We start from the raw sequence: 25145 nt of genomic DNA, 5'->3' as shown, positions 1-25145 counted from the left end.
TAGCAGACGTACCGGGTGATTCAGAGCACCCGCCGTCGTGTTGCGGGTTTGCCTATCCTCGACTCGGCGGGCGTACGGGTGAGAGGTGAGGAGGGTAGGGGCCCGCCGAGTCGAGGATAGGCAAGCCCGCAACACGGCGACGCGTGCTCTGAATCACCCGGTACAGTAAAGACACCTGCGATTCGACGAAGAAAGAGGACGAGAGAGAAAAGGAGAGAGAGAAAGAGAAAGAGAAAGAGAAATAGAGAGAGAGAGAGAGAGAGAGAGAGAGAGAGAGAGAGAGAGAGAGAGAGAGAGAGAGAGAGAAAGAGAGAGAGAGAGGCGAAAGAGAGGCAAAAGAGAGATAGGGGGCGGGCGAGAGGCGAGCGAAAAAAAAAAAAGGCGGGAAAAAGCGAAGACACTAGACGACGTAATATAATTCGGAATGGCTGAGTAATCTATCACGTCTCGTGCAGACGGCTGTGGAAATAAATAGGCCTTCTCACAGGGAAATGATTGCGCCGTGCTGCTGGAGCGACGGCCTCGTGGGTCAGAGGAAGCATGGGAGCCGATGGTGAAATGCTGCCGGCTGGCCTTGCTATCTTTGCTTCCGAAAGTACGGATACGGAATTGAGGGCCACTACTGTTTCAACGAAGCGAGATTTCAAACCTATAATGCCACGTTGAGGCGTTTGGTATATCGCTTCGGAAGCTCATACCGGTGCGAGTAAAGCCACATAATTCAGTATCGGTATAGGTGCGGCCAAGGCGGCAGGCCCACTCGCGGTGAGTAACGGGAGCCGGGGTCGAAAGAGATTGTCTGGACCACTAAGAGAACAGCGAGGCGATGCCCAAAGCTCCCTCCGGGCGGCTCCGCCCGGCCCAGCCTTTATCAGCGGGGCGGGTCACACCGGCGCAGCGCTCCAGCAGCCCGGGGCTTCCAAGAGGGGAGGAGGGGCAATCCTTTCTCCAATTGGCTTAAAGTGGCCCGCTAATGGATGTCCTTCGGGCTGCGAAGAAAGAGTTGCAGTGCTTTTCTACTCACCTGGCCCCCCTGGCAACCCCCAGGCAGGCAGGCACGCGGGCAAAGAGCTGAGTCCTCCACAGTCCTCTCACGCGATGCTTTGACCCGGCATTGTTTTTGATTTTTAGATAGACGATGACAGGCCGTCCGTGCTCTACGCTGTTGTCTTGGGCGAATCTTCACTTGAACTAAGTAATAACGACCCTTGACGCAGGAGAGACTAGAAAGTTAGTCTTGCTTTTAATGAGAGGCACTTGCGCCTCCCGTCGCCTGAGCCTGACCCTATTCAGGGAAGCGTAAGCGTGTCTTTCTGGGTGCTGCCGCGTTTCACCTCGTCTGCTGCCACTTTCCATCCGCCGGATCCCCCGCCTGTCGCTTGACAAGAGCACCGAGAGTTTCTCGTCGTCAGGCTAGGTTTGAAGGACACCCAACGCCTCCTGCTGTTTCCCTTGCAGTCTCTTATTCCTGCTTCTTACTCTCCCCGACTATTCCCTTGGTTTAGTCTTTCTCTGCTGTACCCCAGTTGATGTTCAGTATAAACTATATCTAATGTTTATGATCATAAATAATTCTGTATTTAATTTAATTCTATTTACTTCGGACGATTTTGTTTCACTTTTTTTTCATTTGAAGAGACATATTTTACAGAATTCAAACAACAAAGCCACTAAAGGCACTAAAGGCAAAGGACAATAAGTAAAAATATTGGTCAACTCGACGCACAGAGCGATGAACAAGAATGAAGCTTGTTCCTAAAAGCATTGCATTTGTTCTAAAAAACAGTTAACAAGTTTTACTCGCGCAATGCTGTACACGGGACTTGGAATAGGAATCCAACGTGAAAGTCTTGGAGAAAGAACTGGAAACCACACTGAAAACGCAAGTTTGTGAAGGTCGCACATTTGTATACGTATGTGAATGCCTCTTCGCACACATGACGGCACAAAGTGTGTGAATTTTCAATGGAAAATTAAAACCCTCAAGTGTGCGAATGGGCACTCACACACCTACAGGTGTGCGACATCTCACCACTTGCGTTTTCCGTGTAGTTAAACCAACACGTTCTACAAGACTACTCATGGGTCAACCGTGAGGAACGTAAAAAAAAAAAAAAAAAAAAAACGTTAACACTGCGTGTTAACAAATAGACGATCCGAATAAAAGAAAATCTAAAACAAAATTATTTTTACTTATTAAATACGTTATTGCTTTCTAGAACAAGAGTAGTTACGACTATTTGTTCTGAGATTCACGGCCTTGTGCGTTGTTGTCGTCCGTCTTTGCTGACACTGACCCTCACAAAACTCCCAAGCAGGCGGAACAAAATTGGGGGACTAACACTTCTTATGAGTTCCCTTGCGAGACCAGGCAGTTGTTGGGCGAGTGAGTGGCGACGTGGTGGGTGATCGCCCTCGCTTTGGACGAGCGCTAGACTGAGCAACCAGAGGTGTTCGTCGTTGGAGTCGAGGCCTCGGCGGCCCTGTGCCCTGGCCTGGGCCACCTTCAGGCCAGGCTTGGAGGAGGGCTGGGAGCTGGGAGCGCCTGGATGGGGAGTGGCGAGTGGCCTAGCGCACAGTAGTGATTGTTGGCCGGCGGAGGGAAGTTGGGACGAACCCATAACGCAACGCACCGCTCCCTCGCGCGCCAAACCTGCTGGTATAGACTGGAACGTCTATAAAAAAAATGACCTTACTTTGATGTGAGGCAAAGGCCACAATGATCTGTGGCTGCAGATTTTTAGATAAGTCGTCGATGAATTTATTGCGTAAGGTAGAAAATGCTGCTAAGGGGTAAACACTAAAATATTAGCGAAGCCATCGTTTGCCAAGAGAGTTTTTCAAACAACATGCTGCCCTTCACAGTGTTTCTGTACCTCCGCATTCCAGCCACACGCTGAGAGGCGTCACAGTAAGCTCGAGAGGAATTTGAAATCCATTGTAACTTTGCTGACCTAGTTTGGGCTCGGCGAGAATTCCTTGGAGGGGCATAAATTAGATTTTGCGGGATGAATTGCTTTGTTTGTGTGATCCTTGTCGCGACACTAAGGGCTGGTTTGGCTAGATAGCGTGGGAAAATTAGTGTATGTTGTGCAAAGTCTCCCCCCCCCCCTTTCTCTCCCGCCCCCTCTCTCTCGGAGCAGGGGGGAGGGGGGCCTTAAACGAACGATTGCAAACGAGAATAAGAAGTTGTTAAGAGGTGTCATCAGAACACTGTTCTCAGCTCTTCTGAGATACCAAAAGTACAGCAAGTTTTTGTTCTGATCATTACAAAATAATCGCGAAAGTAAATTTACAGAATCGCATGTGTTTGCGATGATCATCTCGCTTTTGTCCAATACTCTGAGACATTGCATGATGTGCAATTTAGGTAGGCTTATTTAGATCAGAACTAAAGAGCAACGTGTAAATAAATACTACTAGAAAGTAGAAGGGAAAGTAAAGGGAAAGAGGAGAAAGGACAGAAAAACATAGGACCTAACAAGTTTCGTCCTTATCACCCCATTTCCAGATCAGTGGGTCAGAAGGGAATGACGAAGAAGGGGATATGGAGAGCCGGAAAAAATATGTCACGAAGAGTATTGTAGTGCTACAGACAAATTGCGGTCCTGCGTCAGTATTCTGAATTTCGGAAGGCCATCAAAACCGTGTCTTTTCTGAAAGAAGGGTGCGGGTGGGGTGGTAGGAGACTATTAAAAAGGATTGTTCCGAAACGACTGTTTGAGTGATGACGTACTTTTTTCTCTACAACAATGTCATTTATTACTTCAACAAAGCGCTTCTATAATACCTGGGTGTCGTGTGGCGTTAAAAAGCTACAAGCACACTGTTTCACTGCTCACCCATATGTGATTAGCAGTGTGGTTAGCATGCCGGCCACTTTTGGGCCCGCTTGAACTTTCCTGACCCGCTTTTGGCGCTCCTCCCAGCACTATCGATTTTCAGTTTGAAAATCAGTTTGACTAAACTTATTTCCGCACTAGGAACTGGAGACCATGCACCAAACGCGGTTCCCATTATGGGAGGAGGAAAATTTGGGAAAATGTGTAGTAAAATAACAATGCTCATGTGGTATTTGAACTTTGTCCGTAGTGAATTTTTTTATTGTTATCAATATTGTTACACATAGAAGCTCTTTTGGTAGAGCATCTCGTCACATATATGTACAGAAGAAGACCGAAGTCAACCACATAAGATTATTATTATTATCAGCAGTAATAATAATAATAATTGTTACAATTATGGTAAACATAGATTCATAATAATGTAATGATAATTGTATCATGAAGAAAGATTTCCACTCGGATAAAACTTTAACCACGGCATCTGCACAGAAGACTCTTATCGGGAAAAAACACCTTACAAGTTTTAATTTTCAAATTTGACATCTGTTGTATATCAGCTCACTAACTAGTTTATATCAAGAATTTCCATAACGTGTTTGCCGGAAGTTATTACTAGAAGGAAGGAACGAATTCTTGGAAGATGGAAGATCTAATTGGGATCTTACTGTAAAAAGGTCAAGGTAGAAGCCACGTCCAAGCTGCTTTGAATTGCAAAAATCGGTTCATAAATAATGGAACAGCCGCTCAATTTCTTAATGATACGCATAATGCACTGCCTTAAAAGAATAGTCAGTTACTGGGCAAATTTCGGAATTAAAAATATCAGAGTTTCGCGTATTATTTCCTTAATAATCTGTTGTACAGAATACTGAGATACTTTGAAGCACATAAACGATAGGAATTGACTGTACTGTTCAGTCCCAAAAGCTATACACGGTGGATCCCGAAACCTGTGAGCCTGCTCTTCTAATTGACGAAATTCTTGCTTCGTGGCCGAATGTCCTTCGTTGCAATTATTAGAGGCCAAAGCTAATTTCAAATAAAAATTCAACGAAGTCACATTCTGACTATCAAGCAAGAAAGAAAACTACGAACGTACCGGTCTAGCTTTTGGGACACGCAGTTCTTATTGTACTTGAAGTAATTAAATAAAAAAAAAATGGCCTCAAGAATCTAAGGAACTGAAAACAACCAAAAATAATCAGTGGAACTGAAAAGTGAGCACTACGCAGATGGCACGGAGTCGTTCACCCCAAGACAATGTTTGTCAACTAAACACAACATTTTCGTATTATTTTGACAGCGAGGCTACCCGAATTTAGAATGGTCAGTGACAAGGTCGACCCAACTTGAATTTGCACAATATCGTCACTGAGCTGACGAGCTGTATGTGTAGCCAATAAAGGGTATACAGAGAAATGTGGGCCCATTTGATGTGCTTAGATGACATCTGGCCATTCTCGTGGGTTGATTTCTCGAGGCACCATCACAGTGAGCTTCTTAAAATCCCATTAACTAAACAGGCGATCACCACAAACCGAAGTGAGTTTTTATATCGGAGTGTCACATTTATACACAATACAAACAGTAGGCCTATTATACAATAAATGGTGTTATAAAGATTATAGTATAAAATAAAACAGCACAAATAACCTTTTTATCTTTAAGTAACACAAATTTCCGAAAGGTACGATTGTTTTATTGTGGATTTGAGGAAAGGCACCCGATGTACCCTCGCAATGGAAAGTGTATGTACCATTAAGTATTTACTCCTTGGGTAATAAAAACGCGAGAACCCGAGAACTGATGGAAGATGTCAAAGGGACGTTCTCACTAAGGCTTGCGTGCTCAACAAGCACTCACGATAATTCTCAAAATACTGCATTGATTCTAACAGTTCCAAGCAGCTTACACAGTCAACATCAAATGTCGTTCGCGTCTTTAGTTCATGGAAGGCACAGATCACCTTCCCATTATTTGCTCGCGATACACCTTCTTATTCTTACATAATATTCTTACTACGCTCAAATGAGCGATGTTCTTGTACTTGTACAGATATCTGCAACTACGATCACAATAAGAGCCACGTATCATATACGATAGTGATTAATGACAATTGATATTCTGTGTTTTCCTAAGCATCTGATACAAGGAACACAGATCTGAGCTCTGCATTTATCAAATGAAACAAAAGGAGGCTCAGTATTTTACACGGCAAAGTTCAGTTTTATTTCAAACAGCAAAGATAATTATAATCCAACTTGATCACCAACAGAATAGTAAAATCTTAAGAGTCAATCACCCCAGTGGGGGGCAAAACCACGAGAAAAGCACAAAAGTGAGTGACTTATGAATTACAAATTTTCCAGAGATATTAACACGGAAAACTAAAGGGCAAACTACAGTAACAGAAAACAGAACATGATCTTGAACAAGACGATGAGAGTGCTATATTTAAAGCGCCCAACATATCCATATATCAACGGCAAAACAACGCATCCTTAAAGCAATCAACTCGCATTCACAGCTGTAGGCACGCCTTGCGCGCTACTAACATATACAGTATAATAATGATTACCTATACACAATTATCATAATATTGTAAACATTATATGAACCACAATAACAAACACAGTTTAGATAAACAAGATAATTCATAGTCAACACAAAAATTTCATGACTTTTTTTTTCAATTTTCTAAAATTTTTGCTTGTGTTACTGCATGCCTACGGAGGAAGACATGCCCCTCGTGGGGGACAAACCACGTACGTTTTTCTTGAGTGTGTGGCAACAGTCAAGTGTGTGATAGTCGCTTGAATATTTACAGTTCTGTTTGCTACGCTATTGTGACGAGCCGAGCCCCATGACGCACCAGTAATATGAAACAAAGACGTCGAAAGTGACATTAAAAAAACATCTACATAACACGCTGGAGCGACCCACATAGGACGGATTTAAACCAAAAGGTTAAAAATCTCAACAAATTTTCACTAGTGGTTTGCAAAGAAACCAAAACGAAACAAAAACATCCAAACATATGACGAAAACCAGGCAGATGATGGGGTACGGATATTAACTATACTAAAATATCAAAACGAGAAATAAAAGTTAACACAATCGCACTTTTATACACATAAAATAGCCTTAAGTAGTAGTGATTATTGCTTAAGTTCCACCGTGTGGCAGCTGCCGTGCCACTATAAAGTCAAAGTTAAGATCCTTAAAGATCTACGCACTATCGTTCTTTCACACACGCAGTCATGTTGGTTTTATGTACAAAACATCTTCCCCCATCATCTGTTACTGCAATAAGCAAAAGAACGCGGCGATTATCTTCAAAAATTCTACTTGGAATAAATTTATACAAAAGAGGTGCTTCTTGGGACCGACTCATAGAAACTAAAATTGAAATAACATCATATCAAGCAGTTCCAGTAGGGCATTTAACAAAATAACGTCACATAGCATGGCTGGGGAAATATCCACACATTTTGTTGCCTCACTCACGCACGATAGAATAGTCAATAAAAAAGAAATTTATGGTATCAAAATACAGCATATATTTAGAGTACAGTAGGCATTAGCAATTAAAATTTAGATGTGTATTGCTTTCAAAGGTTCCTCTATAGTGACTATAGCTAATTAAATGAAAAATGTTAATGAAAACATAAAACAACACAAGAAAAACACGGATGCCCCAAATACACACTATATCACTTGGTTCCAATGAAATCTTCTTCACCTCAACTCTACTTTCAGATCCCTCCTATACTATTTCTGACGAGTTACTGCCTAAATTCTCAAAAACAGTCTTTCTTTGAATAATAAAAATGGGAGATGAACCCAGAGGGAAGAAACATTGGTTGGAAATAGAATTAATGCGTCAAACGCAGCTCGTTACACATTATGCTGGAAATGACAATCGTTCTTCCCACAGCAGATTCGTCGAAAACTAAAGATAAAAATCGATTCAGACGATAAACTATAAGATATCGTTAGCACGCCTAAGCGCTCATAATGAGATTTTATCGCCGCTTATGTGACAACAATAATATAAACGAAAAAGGAAACTAAAAACAAAATTCTACATTGACTTTTTGGTTGATGGAAGGTATAAAACAACTCCATAAACAGAAAAGAGGACCTCTGAGTTCGTCCACCTTTCTGCCCAGGAGCCACTCACGATAAATATATAACAAATAATAAATTAAATTACAATATCTACCGACTGATCTAGACACGCCTCTACGTCTATCCTGCTGGTCGCACTAGAGAACACATTGTCAGTTCATGACTTTGCTTTCTATCACATGATCGGCGTGAATTCGAGCCCAGATCATACCAATTAGAGTGCCGTCGCTGTACAAACGCTTTAAGGTATATTCTACAGCTACGGAAATCACTGGTGCGTTACAGCGACGAGAAAATCCACTCGATTAGACCAACGGCAATCGAAGAACTTCCCTCAAACAAAAACCAAGGATCGTCTGTAACATAATAGACGTTGGGAATGCGAGCACTCAACAGGCAGAGTGTGAGACTTAAAACAATTCACAGTAACTTTAGTCATTGATTTGGCTTTAATAGGACTTGCATGTTCCGTCCACCGACACAATATTTTTCCAACCGAAGTAAAGTACTTTTGGGATGAGGTTGTCTTTGAAAATGGGGCGCATCCATGGAAGCTGCCACAGAATGTGGAATAAACGAGCGACGCAACGAAGTACAGTGGGAACGAAAACTTAAGCTTTATGTACTCCTTACTGCTTACAAAATAAATATTGTTTGATTGTTAGCGGGAATACAGAATGTGACGAATTCAACGTGTCCCTCCACGAATTACAAATGAACATGCCTACATAAGGACCAGATATTTATAATATTTGGTATTTGCAATCATAAGATTCAATGCTAAAGGTATGCGCCGTGAGCTTCGACCTCTGAAGTAACGTAACAGTAACCGAAAACTTTTTTTACAAAATTTCGGCACTAAAGGCATTGCGTGAATAACAGCACAAATGCTTTAAACGACATTCATGAAACAAAACTTTTAAAATCTAGAACATAACTAAGAAATAGAAACAAGCAAATCACATTGCATCATAACGTTTTGTAGCTCATTGTCTCATATTTAACAAGGAAACGTGAATATAATCTAGTGTATAGTTTCACAAGATTAACAGTAGATCTAATCCTATGTATTTATATACTAACACTAGCAAGTAAAGCATGGGAAACTAACACATTCTTAAGTTGTGGGGAGGTGGGAGTTAAGCGCGAAACATCAATATGATCAAATATGTACAAATGCGGAAATTAATGAAAATATAGGCATGTGTTTGTAGGTACAGATAAATTTCTTATTTTTTCAAAGAAATCGCACCCTTTTAAGCTCCTCCTTACAATGCACGTAATACCGATCCGAGAAAATTAAGAAATATAATTTTGGAGTACATCGAAGTCAAACAAATTGTGAAGTACCAGGTAATACTCCCTTGTTACTAAATAAGAACAAATAAAAGACGAAAAGAATCCTCTCTTTAGTTACATTCGAACAGGAATTCAATGCGACAAAAAAATCTCGGTTTTGTTCTTGTCTGTTTGGTCCATTAGGAGATTGATTAACAAGTAAACTGTTTATACATAAATAATTAGTAAGGAATCTTTTAATTCGTTTACCCTGTAATATAACATTTAGTTCATCATAAATATGTCATAAAACTTAAAACTAACTAAAACAATTACGAAACAAAAGACCCTAGCTTCCCTGACAACTGCCTCCTCTTAACAACATCCGGGTCTATACATGCCAACACCTTAGCACGCGATGGCTTCTTGGCACAAAGATAAAAACAAATCATAACAAGCAAATTTGAATAAGAAAAACGTACAAGACGCCGAAAGAGGCAAGGAGGTGGGGGAGGATACTGACCTAGGACTGAGAGACAAAAATTGCCTCTACACGCTGACAACGAAAGTATTAAATTATACTGTGATTTGCCAGCACTTTCAACATTTCATGATCTTTACAACAATAAATTGCAAGTGTAAATAAGGACGTCACTGACGCCAGAAAGATATACAATCATTGCGCACTGCGCTTAGAGCAGTGCTGGTGTATATGTTAACTGCGTTCATTTACTTACTTATCTAATATATCTGTACAACTACAATGATGATAGTTAAAAACATAGCTGGAGAAGATGCCAGCAAGACACACAGAGCAGATACTGAACAAATTGAAAAAAACCTCCGCATACCAGAGGCTAGATAACATGCATTACGGAGGGTAAAAAGTATACATTTCGGTACAGGGATCAAGTTATGAGAAAAATACCTCAGCTGAAGATATGAACATCTCTCCACTAAACACTTATTTTAAGAACTTGGAGACAAAAATCAAAAAGTTAAAATCTAATAATTGTCCATTCAAAAACGAGAAGAAAAGGAAAATCACAAGGATACGTGTAAGGTTAAACAACTGTATAGCTTAATATAAACTTCATCCTCTTCATCCCTTTTCTGACAAAGGACTTATAACAAAGTTCACAATTATTTAATTATATATGTATACAACATATATATTTACACACGTACACAATAAACTTTCACATATTCAATTGAATATTTGGTGGGAAATTAAAGAAAGAATCACAAGAGAGTTGCGTTGGCGATGGCAGGCGGGGCACATTTGAAGATGATTCGTAAAAATCATCGAGACTTGTTCATCGAGCGAGCATGAGATCCCTCGGGACCTCTACTTGGATTGCCGTCGTTGCTCCTCTTGCTACCATTCGCCCGCGCCGGACGCCAAAAGCCTCCACCACCTTTATCTCCGCACCTGAAATGAAGAGTAACGACGTGCCAACGGACTGCTTGATTAACGAAAGCACGTAATCTCAAAAGACGATGTTTACCTAATAGTGACGCTGCTCAGTGGTACCCATTGGTGAAAGCAGCGGGAATCAATGGACCCTGAAACACATACGTTACACTAGCGTCAAAACTACATAACTACTACAGCTAGATTGAGACAACGTGTGTTGGTAAAGCTATACGGTTCTGATAAACGTGCTAGTGTGATTTCTTACCAAAGAATAAATTACTTTATGATTTTGTAGACGTAATATTGACAGGTGAGAAAAAAAGAAACAGTACGTATTGTATGCAGCTCACGATGCAAGTAATCAAGTTTCTACTTGTCATAACAGTAAGAAAGGGAAGCGTATGCATATCATGCGAAGCGGATATGCCCTCTCAGCTGGGGATAATATAATAATCAAGTAAAAAATAGATGACGCATAGGATTCGTGATTAATGGAAAAAGAAATTCTAACCATTTTACATGAAAGAAGCCTTGAAATGCTCGTCTCAATGCGTGTGAAACATAAGGCATGTTTTAAGTTAAGATTAACTAAATTCAATCTAAATTGACATTGAATCTGCCGTATACAAATATAAAAGTGAATCTGCTACATTTTATGAAAAATATAAAACGTTTTTAAATTTGTTTCACAGTGACCTGCCCAATAACGTCAAGAAAATTTCTTAACGCATAACTCATTGGAAACAACATGTAATTAAAAGATTTCTAACATTAAGAGCTGGCATACTTAGCACGCCACTGCCGGCATTTTGAAGAGCAACAACAAAAAACACGCTATCCAGTACAGTGACAGCTGTGCTACCTCAAGGCAGCGGAGAGTTATATACGCAACCTGGTCCTGAAAAGGAAATACCTTGCTTAGTTCTCACAGGACAAGGGGACGCTCACCCTTACCGGGCTGTAGTTGATGCCAGGTGCCCGGCTCACAGCCATTGCAGGAAACGCTCCCTGTGGCTGGGGGGACGCCGCCTGGACGTAGTCACTGGAGGAGTACAGGTCCATGGGTCCAGGCCCGGGCGAGGATGCCGCGGGGAAAGCCCCTCGGCTTGAATGCGGGGACGTTGGCGGCCCGAACCCCTGTGCAGCGGCGGCTGCTGCTGCTTGGTAGTTGTTCATCACTGGAACACCCGACAATGGGCCGTGTGAGTACGGCGTGCACTCATCGTACCCGCAACGAGATTGTGGCAGACCTTTGCATGCATGGCTCATGGCGAAATAGAGCTCTACAGATCTGAGGTAGTTCCGTCAAAGAGAGGAAAAGAGAAAAAGAGCAGGGTGAGCTGTCTTCCGGGAAGTATGGTGATGGGCCATGCTCTGAGGATTGTCAGATTAGCATACCGTGTGCATGTATCCAAGTTAATAGAAGGATTGCAGGCAAATAAGCATTAAGTTAAAAATTGGCATGATTTCAATTATAATTTAAAATTAAGGGCGCTCGTTGTAACAGGGCATTTAAGGCCCTCAACGAAACCGAATCCTCGGACCCCAGTCAAGATTAAAACAGACCACGTACCACTCAGCTGACAAGGGCATAAGACTCTATCTTCATGCAGATGTAGAAGCCAATCACAAGTTTGTTTCGAAACTGAAACATTCGTCCTACATCTTTTCAGCTACCGAAATACGAAGCACACTTTTCGTTTTTAATGCATAAGCATTTAGTGAGTGCTTCGTGATCTCTAGTCGACCACATTCTGTTCCAACCTACATTAGAGTTATTATGCAATTTAAATCTAACTTTGTCACGTAATATATTACATTTTTCGATTTACTTTACACTATTGGTGCGTTTTCAAGGAAATACATCTAACAATGTTACAAGGTAACTAGCCTACATTGTAGTGCATCCAATATGGAGAGCCACGTCGCAAATCCAATATGCCTCAAACTTTGATCATTTATTTTCATGTAATTAGGGCGAAACATTGCCATTAAAATATGCTAACGCTAAGGCGTTAAAACATACAGTACACTTACCTGAAAGAGCCTGCGTAAGAAGCGGAGTGTTGTTGTTGGGGGTAAGCTGGCCATTGGTGAGGTCAACTGCACACACACGCACACACACGCACGCGCAAAGTTAGATAGGGTTTTTAATATCTATTATTTCTCACCTTAAGTCATAGTTATAAACGGCGTTACAAGTTCAACACTTTTCTAAATGTGGAGAGGGAAAACTTAAATTGAATGAAACAAGGCGTTTATAACTATGACTGTAAAGTAAGTCCAAAGCCTTCATTTAAATTTACGCTACTAGTGTAGCCTATATGCAACGTGTGTTATCCAGAACCTAAACCGCAAAGCGGCAAATTTTACCACACATATCAATAAAGTAACTTAAAAGCAATGTTTGATGTGGATATCACTTTTAGAAAAATATTTTTGGAAAAGGGGTGGGGGGTGCTCAGGAAAAGTGACTACAGGTATAGGAAAACTGTTAGGATAAAACAACTACTTTTAAACGGTTGGGAAATACCACTCAGAGCTGGGAAACGGTTCCATATGATCCCGGCTGAGAGGAACCAGACTAAATCAGGCCGGTACCAATAACCAGCACCGAATCGGTGGAATGTGAAGTTTTGCTCTAATCTGAGACCAGACCTCTAGTGCCAAATAGGAAAGGGGAAGAGGCGGGGAAAGGGGGGGGGGGAGTCAGCTCGTCCATTGCACTCAGCCGGCTGGTCACACTCGCTTGCAACATACGAGCGAGCTGTCAACCTCTCTTGCCATAGTGCGAGCCTACGGATGCAGGACAAATAGTGGCCACCAGCAGACACGGCTCTTAAGACTTTTAGCTTTGACGGCGAAGATCGAAAGCACCTCTGGTTCCTGGCCGATTTAGAGTGATTGCCTGAGAAGACAGACAGTCACAACTGGCGATCAGACCGGAATGCACCAGCACCCGGAACCGTTTCATAGCTCTGATACCACCAACCCATAGTCTACTTGCCGAACCCGACTGCTTATTAATTAATAGGACAAACAAGCAAAAACTTCAAACACTTGATTTCCCAATTTGAATATTTCTGGCGCAGAAAAAAGGAATTTTACCACAACCACGCTAACTCTAGCAATTAACAAAATAATGTATCATGCAGAAAATGTTTCAGACCCAACATCACGGTGTGTCTGAATGCTAATGAGAATCCGTTTGTGGCCATTAGTTAGACAAGGAAGACATTTCTTCTCAGATTACACTCAACTTTAGACTTAAAAGGAATGGAAATACAGAGTCACACACATTTAGGAGAGATACTTTTTGTGATACTCAAAGAATTGACATTATCTAGAAAACAGGACCTGAATGTGCGAGCTACGTTTTAATCTGACCTACCGCGCAAAATCGAAATTTACTATTGTTTTGAAATACAGAAGTCAGCCCGTAACCATAACCACAACCAACATAACGTAAATACTACAATATGTAAAGACAGGTTAACACATGAATTCACAAGATATAAACTATCACACAGGAGCCATTACCTAAAATTTTACAAATTTTGATACTAATACTTTTGAAGTCTATTTTTGATCTAGAATGTTTCGTGGCCACAAAATCTAAGTGGTCACTCAAATCTAATAATGGAAAACACACTTAAATACACAACTTCATCTATTGCTCTTTAACTTTTAAACTCTAAAACATTACATAGTTTTTAAATTGGTTTTGTGACGACTACGCTTGATGGAAGAACGCTGCTAAACCAAGAAAACTCAGTGTAATTTCCACGGCCGATACTACAAGGATTGACACGGTACACACAAAGAAACAGCAAAATCATCAAAACTAAGTTTTGTTTAACTGAATACAAAGCCTGCTGGTGGCTACAAAGTGTGAAAATACAGTGGCACTTCCTGGAAAAGACACTGACATCTATTTATCTAAGTTACACGGAGAGATTCTAAGACTCGGTCGGGTAAGGGAAATATAAGACTCAACATACGCAATCCAGGGACTAACAAAAATGTCACATATAAGTTCGAGTTGGAAAGGGACACATTTGAAGTGCTACGTTCTATTTCTACGCTATCATAAAAGGACTCAGTCATAATCTTTAGGGACCTTTCACACAGACGTTCATTCTTTTTGACCAGTACTAAAGCACATTTTTTCGAGGTTTGTGTTAGCTAATTCCAAACTACACACAGAGTTTGTTACAAGTTTCACCTCTCTACGAAAATATGTGAATAGGATCATACAATTAGATACACCGAGGTTCAGGAATTATTCCAAGAATATATTTGACTAAATAGATACATAATGCCTACAACCTCAAAACGTCAGTTGCCATTTACCTTGGAATAATTCTACACGACTTACACCAAGAAAACGATATATTTGCTAAACCAACAAACGTCTACACATTTCTTGAAATCCGAGCTGGAATGAGGTTTGGACTAAAGTCAACTATGCTACAGAAGTAGTCGGACACACATCTTATAGGGCTATATTAAAGGTAACTTCTGGCACGACAAAAGAACTACACCGAAACAGTGCTTTACTATTAAAGTCAAACAAGTTTTTCTATATCTAAAGCAACGTTCGGGTCATAAGATATGATTTTAACTAGACGTAAAATCAATTTTACTCGCCCATGTATTGATGCTGAAGAAATGAGATGGATCCATGTGGTGAATGGAAATCTGCGCAGCTTCCCTCAAGGCCTCCAGGCAGCTTCATATCGATGTCCACGACAGCTACTACTGTACTATGAGTTCTGCACCCTTTCCCCGTTATTTATGTGTTGAAAATCACAACCACATTCGATCGCAAACTTAAATGTTGGCGGGTTTTCGAGTTTCCGTAAAATTACGAAGTAGCCAGCTATGCAAGGTCGAAGTCTACATTTTACCACTTGGATGTCAGCCTTAATGTTCACCGAGCAGGGAGTTTGAAGTTAGTAAGTAATTATGTTTCTAAGCCAAATTATTGAATCTAAACGACCTAAACACAAACTATTCTAAAACAATTAGTTTAATGTACGCTATGGTCGCCAGCAAGGGGACTGGGGTGGGTTAGCCGGTAGTGGAAGTAAACAGGGGGAAACGTACCCTGCCACCCGATTAATACCCACGGGTACCGGGATACGTCCCCTTGAGGACCCTACCGGAGTACGTACCTCGGCACCCCTGCTGGAATAGCTCACCTGTCTCACATTTAAGGGATATCGGCAAGTGATCGGCTACCTTATGTATACCCTGCGTATTTACAAGGAATAAGCAATAGCAGTGTCAGGTATTAGATTAGATCCATGTTAACTGTGCGTTAGAATCTGCATCTACCAAGGTCTAGACTAAAACAATTATACAACTTCTAAAACAGACACAGGCGTTCATTCAAATAGGATCAGGACGTTAAATGATTTCGTGATAATCCACATAAAACAATGAGATTGATTATGACGCATTTAACTTAAACACATTTTTTAACGATGCGATGGTTTCCTAAGCGAGAAACGTAATACTTTGAATAATAGGAAGAGATTTGCCTCAAAGAATGGAGAACTGCCTTCATGGGACTTCGACCTTGCATAACACGTGCTCTAGGGTAGAAGATCTAAGAACTATTCAATTCATATACTCTGCGTGACTTCGCCAGAATCTACGATTTGCAATTGTAAAAGTACCAAACGTGGTCACAAAAAAAGGTCCAGTTAGAAAAGTTAACTTTTTGATTGAAAAGGCTTGTGGTTGCTTGTTCAGTTGAGATAAAGGAAAGGCCTTTGAGGGAAATATTTCACTGCGGTATACCAATGATTTATTTCAGATGGCATAATTATGCACATATTTTTTTTGTCAGGAGTAGTTGAACCGATTCCACTCGTTGAACAATTTGCACTTACTGAATGTCTAGCCAATGATCACATTTAAGAGTGTTCGCATTATTCTGGTGTGTATTATTGAATACCATGTGCGTGAATATACGTCAACAGCACCGAAAGGTTATAGAAGAATCCTCTACCCAATGCATAAGCCAGGCTATAAATCTTCTTCTGGGTGACATAATTTGGATTTCGAGAAAGATGCAACGTTTTTCTGCACTATCATCTTGAGGTATCACTCCAACAGCTTCTCGATAACTTCTAAACTACGAAGAGGCTGTTTTTTTCTTGTTACGCTGGTAAAATTCAGGTTTTCTTCTTTCAGCTTTCACAAAGTTCTTTAGAAGGTATCTTGCTTAGTGGGTGCCCGAAAATTAAGTTGGATTCTATTCAGTCCACAGTTGACTACACCCACTTAACGGTTTTACAACAGTAGGGTTTCCTTTTATCCTATTTCATTGTACATAGGTGGCAACATTATGCAAATATCTCAGTTCGTCTGTCCTGCGTACTTATCAGTACAGAGCTACTTCACAAAATCACAGATAAAAACATAAAACCCTAACATTGACGGCATTACCCCAATTGAATATCAAAGGAGGAAATGTTAAGTAGCCTGGTTGAATGAGTATTTCCCTCGCTTAACCAGGGATATCCTCTGACACTTGGAGGTATAAATATGTAGTAACGGCAACATTGGCAAAGCATTGGCATGGCAGAGCTGTTAGTTCACATTTAGCGCGATACAAGTAATAACAATTTGGCATCCTTATAATTTTCCATAAATAATTACGGCCGCCAACAGTTTAACACTTATTTAGTCAAAACAATCAATATCTTTAGGTACCCAAAACTTGCACTGATATTGGCTCGGAGTGAAATGCTTGTTTGTATTAAAAGAACATAATTTGCGGTACAAAATAAATTGTATTGCAAACAAGGCAAGGGCAACTCTTTGCCAAAATTTCGAAATCACAGTAACCTTAACAAGTACAATATACATTACGTTAGTGCTTAAAATTATATGAATTTGTTTTCAACAGTCGAAAAGCGAACGAATTGCTTACCAAGGCCTCAGAACGTTTAAAACTTAATAAAAAGGCCACAAAATCCTTTTACGTGCGCAATAATGTCTTTTTTTTAAATCCGAGTCAGAAAAAAGATGATACGGTACGTTGTCCTTACAACGTCCATAAAGAAACCACTTATTACTGTTGCAAGTAAAACCTACACTGTCTCGAGTTACAAGTACTAGACATTCTATATGGGATGGGCAAACTAAAAGAACACCTAACCTTCTGAAAGTTTAAGCTGTCTGAAGGAAGGGAATAGTATGTTTTCTGGCTATTTCCTAAGGAAGTTTCAGTTAATTTTACACAAAGACTGAATCTTGCTACAGTAATGCTTATATGCCTTGAATAAGGTGAAGTAGCAGTATTGCTGTTTGTCTAAATATTCTAAATGAACGATATTTCATGATTTCTAATATCCCATTTCTACACAATCTTTGACCCTGATGTCATAGACTATCACGAAATGTTTCCCTTAAATGACAAGAAGTAAAGACTAGATATTAATGAGTACAGATTCATCGCACCCGGCGCAAAAAAATCAACAAAGATTGTGCAGATTACAATATCATGAGAAGAATAACTGCTCCTAGCCAGAAGAATGCTTATCTTCTAACAGAAAAATGCCCGAGAAACCACTAACTGCGTTAATGTAAAATGCCCCAGAACTATTTAGCGGAGCCCTTTACATTGATTGGGATCACATAGATAAAGCAAAGCCAATTTAGCTGACGAGATATCACTTAGATAGCACAATGTTATAAGTGAGCCATGTGTGAGAGAACAATAGTAATTCTCAAAATATCACATGTTAAAAGAATTTATAAACGCGTAAGTGTACATCGAAGACTGTCAACTTTTTTTCCTGTTTATCATTTTAATCTCAGGTATCAGCATAGACGCAACGAAAGTAGTACCATATAAACTTTCACAGCCCGAACCAGAAACGCAAAATCACCCAGGCAGTCCATATTGGATGCAATGACGGTAATACCAAGAAACCACAAAAACACAGCAATGCACATGCGTTTATCAAGCGCTTAGAGCCATACTGGTTGCCCAAACAGGTAGGAAAGGAAATGCAAGTATGGCAATTGTAACGTTAAAGTGCATTTGGTGCACAGGGTGCTGTACACTACAGAGTACCCTGCTCTTACCAACACACTTCGTTCCAACTGCCGACAAGCATAAAATACTGACAAAGGATATCCCTGGGTCTAAAGAGGAAGGTGACTAGGACCGTAGACCGCACTTAGCTGGTCTAAGGGCAAGGGGAGCAGGGTTAGGGGGTGGTGGTGATGGTGGTGGTGCAAGCTGGCCGCAGCCAGATGTTGCTGGCTGTTACCTGTCGGATAGGGCAGCCCGAAGCCAGGATAACCGGAGTAACCCCTGCCAGCCGCGTAGGCGGCGTATGCAGCTGCTGGGAAACCTGCACAAAGAAACAAAACATTCATTATTACTCCACATTTAATAAAGAGCAATCTGGATTTTTTTACAACATCTTGGCATGACTACAAATGATGACACAAGAGAACCATGCAAATTCGTTTCACACCTTCACCACCCTACTGACATCAGTTCTAAATAACACTGATAACTTTGGTCAAAACCGGTGATATGGCGACCAGACAAGGTTTACATAATAAACGTATTCTAAGCAAAAAAAGACACAAAAATGAGTCCACTATAGTGAGGCATTTAATGCTAGCCCAGAATGAGGAAAGCATTGTATTACTGACTCCATTATGGCTTTCTACTTTTGTTCAAATACCACGTGCCCCAGGTTCTACAAATACTATGACGTTACTCTTAGAATTGTTAAAAGCGGTCATTTTTGTACCCAGAGATGTGCGAACAGCCTTGGCTCGTATACAAACAGACACGACTAGAAATTTTGAAGAACAATTCGAACCGAACCAGACACGAACACCTCTGTAATTTCTCGAACCGAGCACTTAAGAGTTCATATCCGAACAAACAGTGCACGAACAGTCTTCCTAGAAGTTCTCTTTTCATAATGTTTTTTATCAGTTTGGTGCCAGGCGAAAGATGAAATATCACTTGTTCATCGTCACTTCATTTCTGCGTTGCTCCTGAAGACAAGTTTTTTGAGCAACGCCTTGAACATTGTTTGACAACGACCACTCAAAACGTTATTTTTGGAGCATATCGCTCTCAAACACTTCATGTTCGGTCTCGAACAAACAAATGTTTTGTTCGGTTCGTTCGAGTTCGTTCGGATCCAAACATGTTCGTACATCTCTACTTGTACCCAAGGGTGAAACACCTGGGTCCTAATAAGCTAAACTCAGTTTAGGGCAAGGTGCCCGCCCAATGGACACTGTACCACGATCTAGGCACGAAACTAATGCTCCAGTAAAACCCCTACCGGGGTATAATGAGCCAAACTACCTCGCTCCGTACTTCAGATCGCAAGAAAAGGAGGTGTCCATCTGGGCAGATGCATCTCTTAAGGTGTCCATCATTGGGAATCTTACCCAAGCCACGCTCACGAAGGCGCACGGGCGAGAGCGTGGATTACTGGCGAGGTACAGGGAGCGGGGGAGGAAAAGGCACCGTACTCCACGCTCTCGTGCACCCTGTCCCCCACTCCCTCCCTCTCCCCGTTGCCCTAACTCCACACTCTTGCGCTCACGCTTTCGTAAGCATTGATAAACTGTATACAGCAATAAACTCCTGTGGTGATTCTCAATCTAAAATGGCATGATAGTTGCTCGCCCCCTCCCGTCTCCTTAAGGACAACGTAGAATGATTTGAACGGACCGCATAACTGCAGGTTTTTCAGGACGAAATATTTTAGAAGCGTGACTGGTGAAAAAAGGCAAGTATCTACTATTCTAACGGAAGTTCTTGCAAGATCTGAGTTTAAAAGAGCATAAAACATATGCGATATTGAAGATGTCATGATTTATTCAGCTTATAGAACCACACATGAACGTGGTTATTTTCAAGTATTTTGTTTTGAAGCCATTGAAAGTGACTTAGACTTCAACAGACGTCCTACATATCAATACACTGAGCGCATGTATACCATTTGTGTGGAGCCAGACCTACTGATAATGATGTATCCATAAATATTGCATTGCATACCACATATTCGATATATCAACAAAGAAAATATTTCAAAACAAAAAAAACACAAAAAAGAGAAACTAGAGTTTAACAGGGAAGAAATATGACAAACGTTTAAACGAGGTCTTTGAATTTCCTGAGGTTAACCCGAGAGTAATTTCTATGTACCATTTTGGTTGTTAATTTCCAGCCCTGTTGGTCAGTTAACTGATTACATTGACATATCTCCTTTTAGGTGCAATTTAAACCATTTCAGACGGGATAAGTGCAGGCGGAAGCTGTTCATTATTGTACTTTAGAAGCATTGCCCAGCCCAATATTCTAAGACTTGATCTACGATCCCTACTACCGAAAGATACCAGTAGCGTATACTGTACTGATACTAGATAATCGAATACCAGTAGAAACTTGTGTAGCTTTGAAGAACGCCAAGCACGATAGTTTATGATCTACGAGTACGAGTTCTATTGGACTCATAAGAACGCAATTTCTACAAATTTACATCCACATCAGAGAACTGGACGTTCAAAGAGCCTATTAAGTGCAACATAAATATATATTCCCTGCGCTGGCTTAGGCGCACCTACGCCTCAACTTCATGCGCATCATGCTGACGGCTGGCTTTGTCGTACTTACCCTCAGGCAAAGCTCCCAGAGACCACATGAAATCTAGAACACCAAAAAAGAAAGAGAATAGTAACCAAGGAAAATCTAATCTGACACACGAATCCTAGCATTGACTTCATTTTGTAGTAAGTCTAGAGAACTGATTCCTGTTTGCTATAATTGGTTTCTAGAAATTTTGCGTATTTCGGCATTTGAAGTGGGAAAAGATGTATTAGTCACATAGAGGGGCATAAAAGAGAATAAAAAATAGACAAAAAAATACGGAACATGAAACAAACGCATAAGGTATACGGAAAAACAAAACAAAACTGTAGCTTTAGAAGATAGCATCCATGAAATTTCATAACAGCTAGACTCTCATATAAATATAACTAGTCTACAAAACTACTTTTTTCCTAGAGCAGGACAATCCGATTAACATACGTAAACGGATGTATGAACAGAACTGAGATATTTGAATGTACGCTATTAAATTTGAATAATTTTATATCTACTACACACACACGATCTGGACGTTAGATACACACGCCTATACAACAAAGCCCACTCATATGTACAACAAGTGATAACTGACAATTGGTAATCACTAACGTCGATTTTATCATTGCTAGCGCCTTTCTACTGCAATTGGGCTTCCTGGAAAGATGAACTAGTACGAAATGACCTTATACAAATTTAACGCGATTTTAGAGTAAATTTTTCACACTAATGAGTTGAACTCTTAGACAAAGTATGCGTAGACTTGTCAGGGCCGTAAGTACAATAAACCACGAAAATTTCGTTTGTAAGATCATTTGCACATTACATAAATTTTAGTTGTAATGTTCCTTCTTCAATGTAAATGAGCGCACGACCATTAGCTTAAGACCTGATACTCATACTTTGGAATGTTACTGACAAGTCCGTTTTCGTCACGCTCTGCTATTAGACGTCAACTTACTGTGCAGTCGAAAATCTCGTGGAAAAGGCCCACGTCACTTTCTAATTAAACTTTATTGTCAATAAGGCATTCTCTTCACAATTTCTTCATAGTTTGCCAGACTGGTCCTTCTGAACGAACGGAGTGTTGATTGTCGAGGGAGATCTACAAGGACACTACTACGAGGATAGGAGGCTATTCTACATTGTCTACTCTAGAGGCTAGCTAGTCTACAAAATTATAACAACAGTATTTAACGTACATAGTTCAATGTTTTTTATTTCAAACAGACAATATATATTTTGAGTACATCTACGAAGACAATGATGTTACAGGTTTGTCGAGAATATGGACCTAAACGACATTACTCTATGTTATTGACGGTTTAGTTTGCTAACCGCTAATATTAGTTGTCTTGTGCTACATTGCTGCGTGAGGTAGGATATCACAAATTATACCTCAGAAGTCCATTGATCCATGAGTGCAGCAGGATAAACACTTCTAGTCTTCGTTGTACAAAATTAATATAAATACTATCTAGACTCCACTTCCACCAGGAACGTTACACTAGCGTAAGGTCTCACTGTTGTAAACTTGACGAGCAGGAATCGCAGCGAAGCCCGAAGAAGTTTGGAGCCCATAACCAATGTACAATAACGCACTTTCATAATACTATCATTATGAAGTGTTTACAATGACAAATTTGAGTAATACCGGCTATACAGAAATGCACTATTTTACATTGATTGAAGCTAAAACGGCTATAGCTTATCTGCTAGGAAAGGTTCCACCTATGTCAGGAATACACAATATTACTTTGGTGAAGCTAATACCGTGTATCGTACATTCGCAGTCGCATATCTTCTGTCCTTTAACCTGTGAGCTTGAGATTCCAAAACAAACGGAAATCGCGACAGAAACCAAAAGAACAATATACATCTAGATATTTAGTTTTCTATTTGAAACCCTAAAACAAATCATTAGAAAATCAGAATAAATTTATAAGACTCTAATGTCGCCCTAGTCTGAATGGTCATTTTGCTATAGAGAATTTCATGATCTAGTCTAGTGTCTATTTTGAGATTGTCTATATGATCTAGCTACAAATAAAATTGAGTTTTGATAGAAAAAATAATCCAGGGTCAAAAGGGACCCAATCAGTCCATTAATTGAACAAGATAACTACGAAAAGTCTCAAAATCTCACATAGACGGTCAGAATGCACGAGCACACACTGCCTGACAAAAGTTGAAAGCGACTGTCGAGGTTGGATAAATAGGTCTAGGTATAATGTATAGGACACGATAAAGACAAATGTAAACCGGGTACAAATCACAAATGTTACACAATCTTCTGATAATCCTGGCTTACAAGATACAATAAAATGTACAATCTCACCTAACCTGTACAGTTTGTAAATACTGAAAAGATATGAAATTTCATGAAAGATATCTTACATCGTTATCAATGAACCTGCACGAAACACTTGTTAATGCGGCTATCCCTGCAGGATGCGGCAAAGATAACCACACTAAGATTGTGCTTGAAGCAAGATTCACAATTTAAATGGTAAAAGGGAACATTAGGATTCACTGCACTGATAAACGGTGCTCAACGTAAATTCCAACTATGGTAAAATAAAAGAGAACTTTAAAAAATAAATATAACAAAATAAAATAAGGAACAAGAAAATAGATTAGAGGAACAATTAGAAACAAAATCGCTAAAGAAAAAGAAGATAAAGTTGAGTAGGAACTCGTTGACTCAAGAGTATGGCACGTTGCAATGCAAAATTTGGACTAAGCCTTAATATGAAACGAGCGTAATAGACTGGCTCAACTTAATACATGCTACTCTGCATTTTATTGTGAGTTATAGTTTATAGTTAAAACCATTACCTGGTATTTAAAAATATCACAATTACGTTAAGTACATAAATGTGTAAGTCGAAAAATTGTCTGCTCATCATCTTATACAGAACATGCAGAAATGGCCAGATGTGCGTATCGCTCCTTTTACTTCCACAAAGGTACTGTTTACCACAACTAAACAACGTTTATTTCCAAAAAGAAACGTTGCCGAGAACTTATTGCCAATGTAAACGAGGGAACCTCTGTGGATTTCTAAAAAACAGATAGCACAACTGAAGCGGCTTTTATAGACTTATGACGTCATATGAGAAGTCGCTTCAAATATGAGAAATAAGTCTAACATGGTTTTTTGTGGCGGCGGCGGCAACTGCGCACTGGTAAAGAGCGGACTAAGGGGCGGGATGGTAAGGGGAAGAGGGCGTATCTCGAATGTCGGCCTGAAATGTTTAGTACGTATTTGAGAAATGTTAAGCTAGAGAAAACTTCTACGAGAAAACAAAGCTCAAAGCGCTTACTTGTGGCACAGAAAAATATCTTTAGGAACAACCCCGAGTTTTTAAAAGTATGCTGCGAACAGAGTTTCTAACTACGTGGTCAAATTGCCAGGGTAGTCTGCAGTCTTTAACACTTCAAAATAAGCCTGTCTTTTAATTCGGGTGCTACCACTCTATAATTCACACTAACGGATCACAGACTGAATCCCTGAAAAAAAAAAAGGTTCAGATTTGTTTGAGTGTACATTCCGCAACGTTTTGGACGATATAAGAAAAGGAAAGAAACGTCAAAAAATCGTTAATGACGCCGAAGCGTCAAAGAAATGTGTGGAATGTTAAGTTAACATTAGAAATTTACAAAAATTAATAAATGCTAAATGGACTAGAGATTCTGCCAAAAAGTGGCCAATGCCGTCGACCTACATATATAAGGAAATGTAGGTGCGCATTCCATACATAATAGTTTGCGAGGAATTGCAGCACTCGCTTTGAGTTTGCAAATAACATTTGAATAAATATTT

The 25145-nt window shown here is 40.2% G+C and overlaps 1 protein-coding gene across 1 annotated transcript in view; it reads right to left on the bottom strand.

Annotated features, from left to right (window-relative positions):
• Positions 1–4069: 4069 nt before the first annotated feature.
• LOC113210115 (RNA-binding protein Musashi homolog Rbp6) overlaps positions 4070–25145 on the bottom strand; it is a 74472-nt gene continuing 53396 nt past the window's right edge. Inside the window, exons 4-8 of the mRNA XM_052269088.1 lie at positions 21350–21382; positions 18966–19049; positions 12709–12774; positions 10763–10820; positions 4070–10686 (exon numbers count right to left, since the gene is read on the bottom strand). Coding sequence (XP_052125048.1) covers positions 10557–10686; positions 10763–10820; positions 12709–12774; positions 18966–19049; positions 21350–21382 — 371 coding nt within the window. The 3' untranslated portion in view covers positions 4070–10556. The remainder of the gene's footprint in view (positions 10687–10762; positions 10821–12708; positions 12775–18965; positions 19050–21349; positions 21383–25145) is intronic.

This window comes from Frankliniella occidentalis, unplaced genomic scaffold, assembly GCF_000697945.3.
Source record: "Frankliniella occidentalis isolate FOCC.00 unplaced genomic scaffold, Focc_3.1 Scaffold82, whole genome shotgun sequence".
NCBI classification, from domain to species: Eukaryota; Metazoa; Arthropoda; class Insecta; order Thysanoptera; family Thripidae; genus Frankliniella; species Frankliniella occidentalis.
Note: the sequence above shows the minus strand (reverse complement) of the source record. Positions and strands in the feature narration are given on the sequence as shown.